Genomic DNA, 10,559 nt, shown 5'->3' with positions numbered 1-10,559 from the left:
TTTTTGAGGAAGATTTCTGAAGAAAAGTTTTGTTTTGTTATATGTAGTAATGAGTAACTTGCAAACTTTGTATATAATCCTGTTTTTACAGACTATTTGAACACTGAAATGAATTAAATGGATAGTTTATTACAAAACTAAATTTTTTTACCTACCTATATGATGAACTGCCTAATCTATTTATGAATTGGAAGGAAAAAAGCAAAATCTCTAAAGGTTGTTAATATAGCCATCTTTGTATCTCATATACATCATTTAAAGACAATTACAGTGTTTCACAAATAAAACATGATGTTGAAGAAACAAAGCTCTATACAGATTATGATTATGATTCAACTTTTTGAATATGATTAGGAATGCTTAATGATTACTTTTGTAGATATGTCTATGGAAGGTAATTAGAATGTTAACTAATTGGTGACTATTGTTTTGTAAAAGAGAGCAATATGATGCAGTAGCTTATTAAAGAAAACTTTAGAGAAGGTCTATGTGAAATGTTCTGCTAAAAGAAATGCATAGGATAATAGAAAATTCCCTGATATGGTGGTCAGTGTTGAAATAATAGTAACAGTAGTGATATAAAGTATTAACATTCTTACTAATTTCAAGTCATTCTTGAGAACAATCAAAATCATACTTCAAAAGACTGGCCAAATTTCCCAAACAGGAACTCATTTTAGCAATTCTAGAATCCTAAAGAATTGACACACAGTTTTCATCAAGAGATACACATGATTTCAATATGTGAATCGGGGAACTCTTCCCAGGCTTAAGTAACAGGGTAGGTGTGGCCAATTTAGTGCACTCACAGTCGACATTCTGATAATTGGAAATGATGAAATACCAAAAGAAATCTAAGTCATCATAGCCGCTTAATGGCATTTCTAATCTCTTTGTTTCTTAAAGTATAAATGACTGGATTTAGTAGTGGTTTGATGATCGCATAAAATACAGCAAGGAACTTGTCCACCCAAGTGATGCTGAGTGGACATAGGTAGATGAAGATGCAAGGCCCAAAGAATAACACGACCACTGTGATGTGGGCAGTGCAGGTGGAGAGCGCCTTGGAGGCCCCACCCTTTGATTGGTGGCAGACAGTAAGGAGAATATAAGAGTAAGAGATGAGCAACAGAATGAAGCAAACGGTTGCAAGTACCCCACTGTTAGCATCTGTCAGCACTTCTAGAATATAAGTGTCCATGCAGACTAACTTGATCACCAATGGAATATCACAGAAAAAGCTATCCAATTTTCTGGGTCCACAGAAGGGCAGTTGTGTAATTATAGCTAGTTGGCTTATTGAATGCACAAAGCCAATGATCCATGATGTCATCACTCGTCGAATGCACATTTTTGTATTCATGATGCTGGAGTAACGGAGTGGCTTGCAGATGGCCACATAGCGGTCATAGGCCATCATCACTACGAGCATCATCTCACCCCCTCCCAAAAAATGTCCGAAAAACATCTGACACATGCAACCTCTGAAGGAGATGGTCTTATTTTCCTTCAGAAAGTCTGTGATCAGTTTAGGGGTGGCTACTGAGGAAAAGCATAAGTCAGAGAATGACAGATTTGCTAACAGGAAGTACATAGGGCAGTGGAAGTGAAGGTCAGCAATAACTAGGAGCACAGTGAAGACACTGCCTAAAATGGTGATCAAGTAAAGTGAAGAAAATACCACTAGGAGGAAGGCCTGGAGGTCCCATGAGTCACACAGCCCAAGAAAAATAAATTCAGACACCACAGACTGGTTTACTTCTTCCATTCAATTCAGTGTCTTCTAAATTTATCTGAAGAAAAAATGTAAAAATAGATTTTATAAATAAACAGTCTGTGCATCAAGTGTGTTTTTTATGCGCTACTAATGGAAGCGTGTACGTACATAATCACTGTAAAAAGCAATTGGCTTTCTCTTTTAATGATCAATATACATATATTCTATGGTGCAGCAATTTCACTCCCATTTGTATGCTCAATGTAAACTCTTGTATCTGTATACAAGGAAAATGTACGCAATGCCTATAAACATAGTGATAGAATCTTAACAAAGTACAACTATATAAAATGACATGAATGTGTGTTAGTAAAATATAGTAATAAAGAAATAAAAAGCCTCAAATAGATCCTCTCGGCATAAATTTTATAAGATGAAGAGCACTACAAAAATAATAGTATATTTTTCAGGAACTTGTATAAGTAATAAAACTATGTCCCAAAATGTAACCTCAATTGTGGGAAGCCAAGATTCTGCGTGAGGATGAACACATAAGCAGTTGTCCATTATTATCATCTGTTTAGATCTTGGACTGGGCAGTGTCTTATAAGTATAGTTTTACTATTATGTAAACAAGCAAACAAACTCAAAATGGACATGGAAAAATTAGGAGAATATACTCTGAATCAAGAATTATGATCTATTCAATACAGCAGACCTGAGTTAAATAGTGGTTTCAGAAAAATGGCATTTGTATTTGTTAATTGAAGTATAGTTGACTTACATTAAATGACTTAAATTCTGCCATCTACAGCAACATGGATGGACTTATAAAGTAAGTGAAATGCCAGAGAAAGACCAGTACTGTTGGACATCACTCATGTGGACTCTAAAAAATAATACAAAAAGTGACATTTTATTAATATCTTTGAAGCTGTCTGATAAAAGATATTTATTATACGTAAATTTGAAAAACTCAAACAATATTTAACACATTATTGAAGATTAATAGTAATTTAAATGAATGGATCCAGTAAAAAAGAGATATTAATACTAGTTTTGATAAAATGACAAAATATTTTTACCAAGAAACATAGTTAACTATGTGTAAGAGCAGATAAGCTAATCAAGGATAGTGTGGAAGAATACATGTTACAGGCATAAGGAGTAAATCACAAGCATCTGGAACAAATGTATTCTGTTCATGAAATTCAAAGCCATATAGCCTGTAATTGAGATAAGAAGATGCGTGTTTCCCAAACTGTATGAAGTTGCATTACTGCTCTTGGCACTCATTGCTTCTGGGTTTGCTTTCCTTTAGTCTTGGTTTACTCTCCCTGTTTTCTGTAATTGAAGTTGTTATTGATTATATTTTTGTTGTTTAAATCCACACAGTTATCACATTCTAGGGATGAAAATAAGAACAGAATTAGAAAACACTATATGTAGAAGGGATTTTTAATTTTTTATGATAGGGTAAACAGGAATTTGTTGAATACTTTCTTACTGTGAACTGCAATAACTTTTGAGCACTTCAGTGAAAGAAAAGTGGATTGCAGTCATTAGAAGAAAAAGAAGTAAAAGGTTATGCCTACTTTCTCACCTAATTGCCGTAAATGTTGTTAATATTATTTTAGTTGAATTACAAAAGATAAAATATCACTGCTAAATTGATTATGAAAAATGAAAGTGAAAGTTTCTCAGTCATGTATGACTCTTTGTGACCCCATGGGCCATTCCAGTCCATGGAATTCTCCAGGCCAGAATACCAGAGTGGGTAGCCTTTCCCTTCACCAGGGGATCTTCCCAACCCAGGGATTGAACCCAGGTCTCCCACATTGCAGGTGGATTCTTTACAAGCTGAGCTACTGTATTTAATTTTCAAGTAAATACTACATGGAGAAGTAAATCTAAAGATTTTAAGAGTACAGTTGTAAAATCAAATGAGTTAAAGCAGGACTCACAAAAAAGAATAAAAAGTTAAGATAATTAAAAATAGAAAAGGAGACAATTCTCATTTTTTTTAAGCTGCTATTTTTAGGGTCACACAGAAATTACGTCTCTCTGTTTCTTTGTATCTCCCTGTCTCTCTCTCTGACTAGCTCCCCGTGCTAGAAATTTTCACCCACATTATTTAAAGTTATCTTCACAATAAGCCCATGAAAGACATCTTATTCTGAGTGTGACCATCAGTGTAGCCTGTGAGGGTCTCAGAGCTGAGAAACGGCGTGACTGGAGTCAATCCCAGTGCTCTCTGATGCAGTCCTTCATTTGTGCTGTCATTCTGTGTATCTTTCTGTTCAGTTTCAAGAGCAGAATTCTGTTTACATGGTAACGATTGACTGTTACAAGCTTTAAGAGATTTCTCTTTGTTGGTCATTTTCCTTCCTGAACTAAATTAATAGCAATCACATTTCTCAATATTCAGAACTTTCAGTTAATTACAGTTACATATCTGTGTCTAGAACACAGTTTCCCTTAATTCAGGGAAACTGTAGACACCAATGATTGTGGCTCTGTGAGGACTTGAATACATCCTCAAAAAGGACATTTAGGGAGCTGAAAGGCAACGGAGAAGGCAATGGCACCCCACTCCAGTACTCTTGCCTGGAAAATCCCATGGATGGAGGAGCCTGGTGAGCTGCAGTCCATAGGGTCGCTAAGAGTCGGACACGACTGGGCGACCTCACTTTCACTTTTCACTTTCATGCATTGGAGAAGGAAATGGCAACCCACTCCACTGTTCTTGCCTGGAGAATCCCAGGGATGGGGGAGCCTGGTGGGCTGCCGTCTATGGGGTTGCACAGAGTAGGTCCCCACGGAAGCAACTTAGCAGCAGCAGCAAGGCAACTGAACTGAATTGAACTGAACTGAAGGCTGTACTCCTTTTGATGCTGAAGGGAGTCCAGAAGTCCCAGCATGTAACTAGGAGAAGAAATCCATGCTATGATTGGAAGGTATGCAGCAATTCCAAACCATCCTAATTAGTACGTATGGAAATATGATACTGAAGCATTCTCTTAAATGTGATAGAGGAAGGGAACTAAGGGAGAAATTAAGATATTTACAGAGCATATAGACTATATTCTTACCAGAGAGACACCATATTTGATCACTTTTTCTCCCAAGAATAAAGCATTGTTTATATTCTTGACTAGAATCTGAAATAAAATCATTACTTTGTCAAAACAGAATCTGCTTTCTGTTGTGATCAGCATTCATGGGAGACTGTGAGACATATATTTAGTGTAGAAACTGGCCTCTGGGATAGGAGACTCTCAAGCTCTGTTCCTTCGGGACCACTTTATTCTGAGTCTCTCTGAATTGAGAGTTCACCTGGAAAGTGTTCCTTTTGTGCAGGTCAGAAAGAGACCTGTGGGGACAATGATAAAAGTTCTGATGGTGGAAGTTAAGCACAGTTTTAAAACATCTCTTTGCTTACTGTTTTAAAAAAGAAAAACATTATTCCAAAACGAAGTTGTCATGTCTAGTTCCAGATGACTTGGGTGGGTGGACAGGGGATAACCGCAGAGGGAGATGACCTAGTCACTGCTGTTCACCACCTATGTCCATGGTGAAACAGCCTTAACTGCTGGTTTTGTTGGGTTTCAGTGAAGATTAGAAACATTATAAAGTATCAAAAATTTCTGATTATTTGAGCAATGATCTTGGTTTAGCATTGAGCAGTGTGTATGTGCAGTTGTTCAGGCATGTCTGACTCTTTATGGCCTCATGGCCTGTAGCCCACCAGGTTCCTCTGTCCTTGAAGTTTTCCAGGCAAAATACTGGAGGGGGTTGCCATTTCCTACTCCAGAGCATCATCCTGACCCAGGAATCGAACAATGTCTTTTCTGTATTTCCTGCATTGGCAAGCAGATTCTTCCACGGCGCCATCTGGGGAGATGCTAACATTGAGTAAAGGGAAATATTATCAATATTCTACAAGATAAAAGGCAATAAAGGAAGCCTACATTTATTTTTCCTTTAGGGACTATTATATAAATTCAGTATTATTGACAAGATTCCAACATTTTAGAAGCTTGAGAAGGAAATGTGATAGTCTGTCTCCACCCACCTCTGTTACTTTTTTCACCAGAAAAAAAGTTATCCATGTTTGGTGGTTATTCCATGCAATTACATATGCATATGTTAGCATATATGTTATGGAGGAGTCTTATTTGTTTTGTGGAATATATAGTACAGGTAACGGTGCTTTAAATTCCAATTTATTTAAAATCAATTTATGCTTAAATATCTGTCAGTCAATGTAAACTTTTGCTCTTAGAGAAATTAAGAGAGAAATTTATGTAGCAACACATTTTTAGTGTTTTCTTCACACTTTAGGAATAGATTCTTGTGGTTTGGAAAGCAGATGTGAAAAGACAATAAGGTACAAAGATGGGATTATTGGGCTTGACATTAACTATGTGGATAGTGTCAGTGATGTCAACCCACCACTGGTCAACTTGATGGATGATCAGGCATAGGAAGATCCTCTGTCTTGACATATAGCCTAGAACATCTGTGCATTAAAGTACAGTTGACTATACTTAAAGAATGGAAACCCAAGGTAAATCAGGAAACTACTTCAAGTCCAGTATTCTTGAACATAGGGTAGCACAAACACATAAATATGACAACTATACTAAAATATCCTTGAATATGGAGGAGGCAGAGTCAAAATACTTCATCTCAGATCCACATAAACTCATAAAGAAAGGGTGGCAATAATGCAGCATATCTGCAGGATGACTTTTGTTCATTTCCTTTCCTTCTCATTGTTAGAGAACTTTTGATAAAGAAACATTTCACTCTTCCCAAGTGATGGGGACTCTGGACAGATTCCAAGCATTTATACAAACTTCATAGTCACTGTCTTATCTACCTGGTAAATCCATCTATGTATTCTAGGGAAGAAATGAACCCCATGTTTCAGCTTCACCAAGTTTTTAGGTGACACAACAGTAGAGGAGGATGGTGACAAGATTCTATTCAGTATCTATAAATCAAGGTAACAAGACTATTATTTTTATACTCCGACAGCTTCTAGGAAATGAAGCTTTTAAGCAAAGAAGTTAAATGGGGCAGCCAACCAAATAATAATATATTGAAATCTCTAGCCTGATTAATATAATTCTAAATAAGGACATACATTTGGAAGACAGCTTTGTAGTGCCTTAAAAAGCTAAAGATCCTATTGCCATATGATAAAGTACTAGTACTCCTAGGTATTTACAAAATTGAGTTAAAAATTCTGTCCATACAAAACCTGAATTTGAATGTTTATGGCAGCTTATTCCTAATTATAAAAAACTAGAGATAACCAATACTTCCTTAAATATGTGAGTGGACAAACTGTGATACATCCTTATAATGGAATACTATACAACAATAAATGGATGTAATCTATCAGGTCATGAATAGATATAGAAAATCCTTAATATCTTGCTACATGAAATAGGCCAATCTGAAAAGTCTACATACTATATGATTCCCCATATATGACATGCTAGAAAATGCAAAACTATGGAGACAGTGAAAGTATGGGTGATTCTCAGGGATTCAGGGGGATGATGAATAGCTGAAGCATAGGAGATTTTAGTATGGTGAAATTCCTTTTTATGATGCTGTAGTTTGGGATATATGGACTTAGACATTTGCTGCATCTTTTGTGAGGCCCTAAAAGGAATGACACTGTAGTAACAATGAATGCAAATTTGCTTCTAAAGCCACTATCCAGTAAAAGGAGCCAAGGATCTTTGGAAAAATGGCTATTGTAGGAATAGGGAAGAATGGTGAAAAATAATCTTGGAGCATCCTTTAATCTTAGAATATAAGGAAGTGCTCAAACATACATAAAATCACAAACTTTGATGTGGATATATATCAAAGGGACTTAGGAGGCAAATAAAAATCTCCCAGTATTAGATTATAATAATAATTATATATATAAATATAGAATATATATATATTATAATTAGCAGTATTATATTATAATCCAAAGTATAAAATAAAATGCATGATTTCATACAGATATAAATGATTGAATAAATTAGTACATGAGGTAGAGGAGAAATCACCCATGTAGAAGAATAACAGAAAAATTATGCTGTCCTATCCAAGGGGAACTTAGCTCCCTATTTCTTAAGTATTGGCCAAGTATAAAGACTTTTTTTTTCCAAAAAGTGCATTGTGGATAGTAGGGAAAGAAACATCACAATGAAGCAACTGACAAACATTTCAGTGAGATGATTAAGGGCAACGTTAGCAGTATAAATCATGTTGATGATATAGACCCTTGATAGGAGGTGATGAAAACAGGACTTTACCTGTGATGTACCTCCATTGAGCCCATGATTCTGGTGTAACCATGGGAAAAATGCCAAGTAAATGTCAATACAATGGTATCCTTCTTACGTTGCAGTTCCTTAAAATATTAAACATACAATTATCCTCAGTTTAGTTCAGTTCAGTCACTCAGTCATGTCCGACTCTTTGCGACCCCATGAATCACAGCATGCCAGGCCTCCCTGTCCATCACCAACTCCCGGAGTTCACTCAAACTCATGTCCATCGAGTCGGTGATGCCATCCAGGCAACAACCCATCAATTTTGCTCCTAGTATTTAATCCCAAAGAAATAAAAACAGGTATTGAAATAACAACTGTACACAAATGTTTAGAGTAGAACTATTCACCGTGACCAAGCTTGGAAACAATCCAAATGTTCATCAGCTGATGAATGGATAAACAAATGTGGTAATCCATACAAAGGAATACCATTCAGCCACAAAAAGGAACGAGTCACTAATACACATTTCAATATGGTTAAACTTGAAAACATTATGCTAAATGAAAGAAGCCAGACACTAAAGGTAACATAATTGTTTTAATTCTTTTTGTATACGATATGGAGAATAGGTTAATTCATTGAGACAGGAAGCAGACTAATAAATGCCAGGGGCTCATTAGTGGACAGTGATTGGGAAGAAATGATGATTGAACAGTACTGTGAATGTACTAAATGCCGTTGGATTGTACTCTTCAAATGATTTACATTACGTGATGTGAATTTTACCTCTATGATAAAATAGCATAAAATTTAATACTAAAAAGATAAATGAGAAAATATAATTTTCCATTATGAATAAAGACTTTGGTTATCGACTTTGTTTTATCTTATTTTTTTCAAAATCATACTTGGCTTATGTGTACCTTTCCCTTTTTAAGGTAAATGTATAATTCTTATGTAAAAGAGAATGCTGCAGTTCACACACTAGGTTTTTGCTCATTTCTCTCCAGGCTAGATGTTATGTAGAAATTAGTCTAAATTTTTATAAAATGAGAGCATAGCAGTTTAACTAACAGAAATCAAAAACTGGGGACAATGTATTAAAGTGGAGCTCCCTGGTGGCTCAGAGGTGAAGAAACTGCCGCCAGTGCAGGAGACCAGGGTTCAGTCCCTGCGTCAGGAAGACCTGGAGAAGGAAACGGCAGCCCACTCGGGAATTCTCGCCTGAGAAATCCCACGGACAGAGGAGCCTGAGGGGCTACTAGTCCATGGGGCTGCAAAGAGTCAAGCATGATTTTGCAACTAAACAGCAAAATAATGGTGTTAAATAAGATAAGAATGGTGACGTTTGGTCTTCTGTATGTGCACATGGATTTTCTGAATAGCATTAGAGAGTTAGAGATATTCAGTATGTCTGAATTTAGTTAATGTATAGAAAAAAAATCACAGGGCTGAATACCAAAGCACACAAATTCTATTACCTTTTCTTCTATTAACTGATCTGTCACAATCTTATTTCTTCATCTGATATGGAAGAATATTGGGTTTCCATCTCACCATTTTATTAGAAATAATAAATGAGATAATATAGGCAAAAATACTCAGCTAAGCATAAAACTAAGTAGACTTGTGAACTCTTATTTATATGTTCTGCAGTGATCTAAAAGAGAGAACATATAGCATAGGAATTAAATCCATGGACGTTGAAATCAGAAAATTATTGTGTTTGGATATTGGATCTGACTTCAGCATATTAACTTTTGCCAGCATGTTAAATTTCCATATCATTTAATATTAGTATCTCTAAAATGGGCATGGTAATTGTATTTATGAGGTAAAAAGCAGGTTTAGTGTTTTTAAGGATACTACATGGATATGCTTCCAACGGAATTCTAAATAATTTTTACTAATGTGTTTGTTAATAGGTATTCCTTTTTCACTGGTATTGGTCTAAATGATATTTATCAATAGGCATTAAAATGTTAGGAGATACTGGTTTTCCTTGAAGATACTTTGCTGTCATATTTTATTAGACATAGATTCCTTTGTTTTCCATATACTTTTTAAGCCAAAGTTCTAATAATTTTCTCTTCTCTTAATGTCATGAGAATTCAAAGTAGAGAGCTCATAATAAATGGCCGGGGGACTCAGTTCATTGAATCATCAAGGGTCCAAGCTTGCTCTGCTCTTCACAGTGTAAATCAATGACTGAGAGACGAGGTGTGGGATCAGCAAGAGACTTTATCAGGAGCTAGCTGGCTGGCTGAGAAGATGGTGCTAGAGCCTCAAAATAATCATCTTGTCAGGGCCTGGTTGCCTGGTTCTTTTATGGATCAGAGATGGGGTGGGGAGATGAGGAGACAAAGTAATACTCTTCAATCCTTGCAAACGTCCCCCAGAATGCCAGGCCTCAGGCAGGGGAATGTGTTGGTTTCACTTCCTTGTGGTCCTTCACAGGCAAGCAGCTCAGGTTATCTCCTCAAGGCAGTCCATTATTCACGCTTACAAAAGTGGAAAGATGAGGATTAAAGTTACAGAAGCAGATACAGCA

The 10,559-nt window shown here is 36.1% G+C and overlaps 1 protein-coding gene across 1 annotated transcript; it reads right to left on the bottom strand.

Moving 5' to 3' along the window:
• Window positions 1-862: 862 nt before the first annotated feature.
• Window positions 863-1,768, bottom strand: LOC148776946 (olfactory receptor 4K3-like). Its single transcript, XM_088840431.1, has one exon. The coding sequence runs from the start codon at window positions 1,766-1,768 to the stop codon at window positions 863-865; it is 906 nt and encodes a 301-aa protein (XP_088696557.1).
• Between the last annotated feature and the right edge of the window lie 8,791 nt (window positions 1,769-10,559).

Source organism: Moschus berezovskii, chromosome 9, assembly GCF_049115385.1.
Source record: "Moschus berezovskii isolate FMDL1 chromosome 9, NW_MosBer_1.0, whole genome shotgun sequence".
Taxonomy (NCBI): domain Eukaryota; kingdom Metazoa; phylum Chordata; class Mammalia; order Artiodactyla; family Moschidae; genus Moschus; species Moschus berezovskii.
The sequence above is the reverse complement of the archived record's forward strand: the minus strand, read 5'-3'. Positions and strand labels throughout refer to the sequence as shown.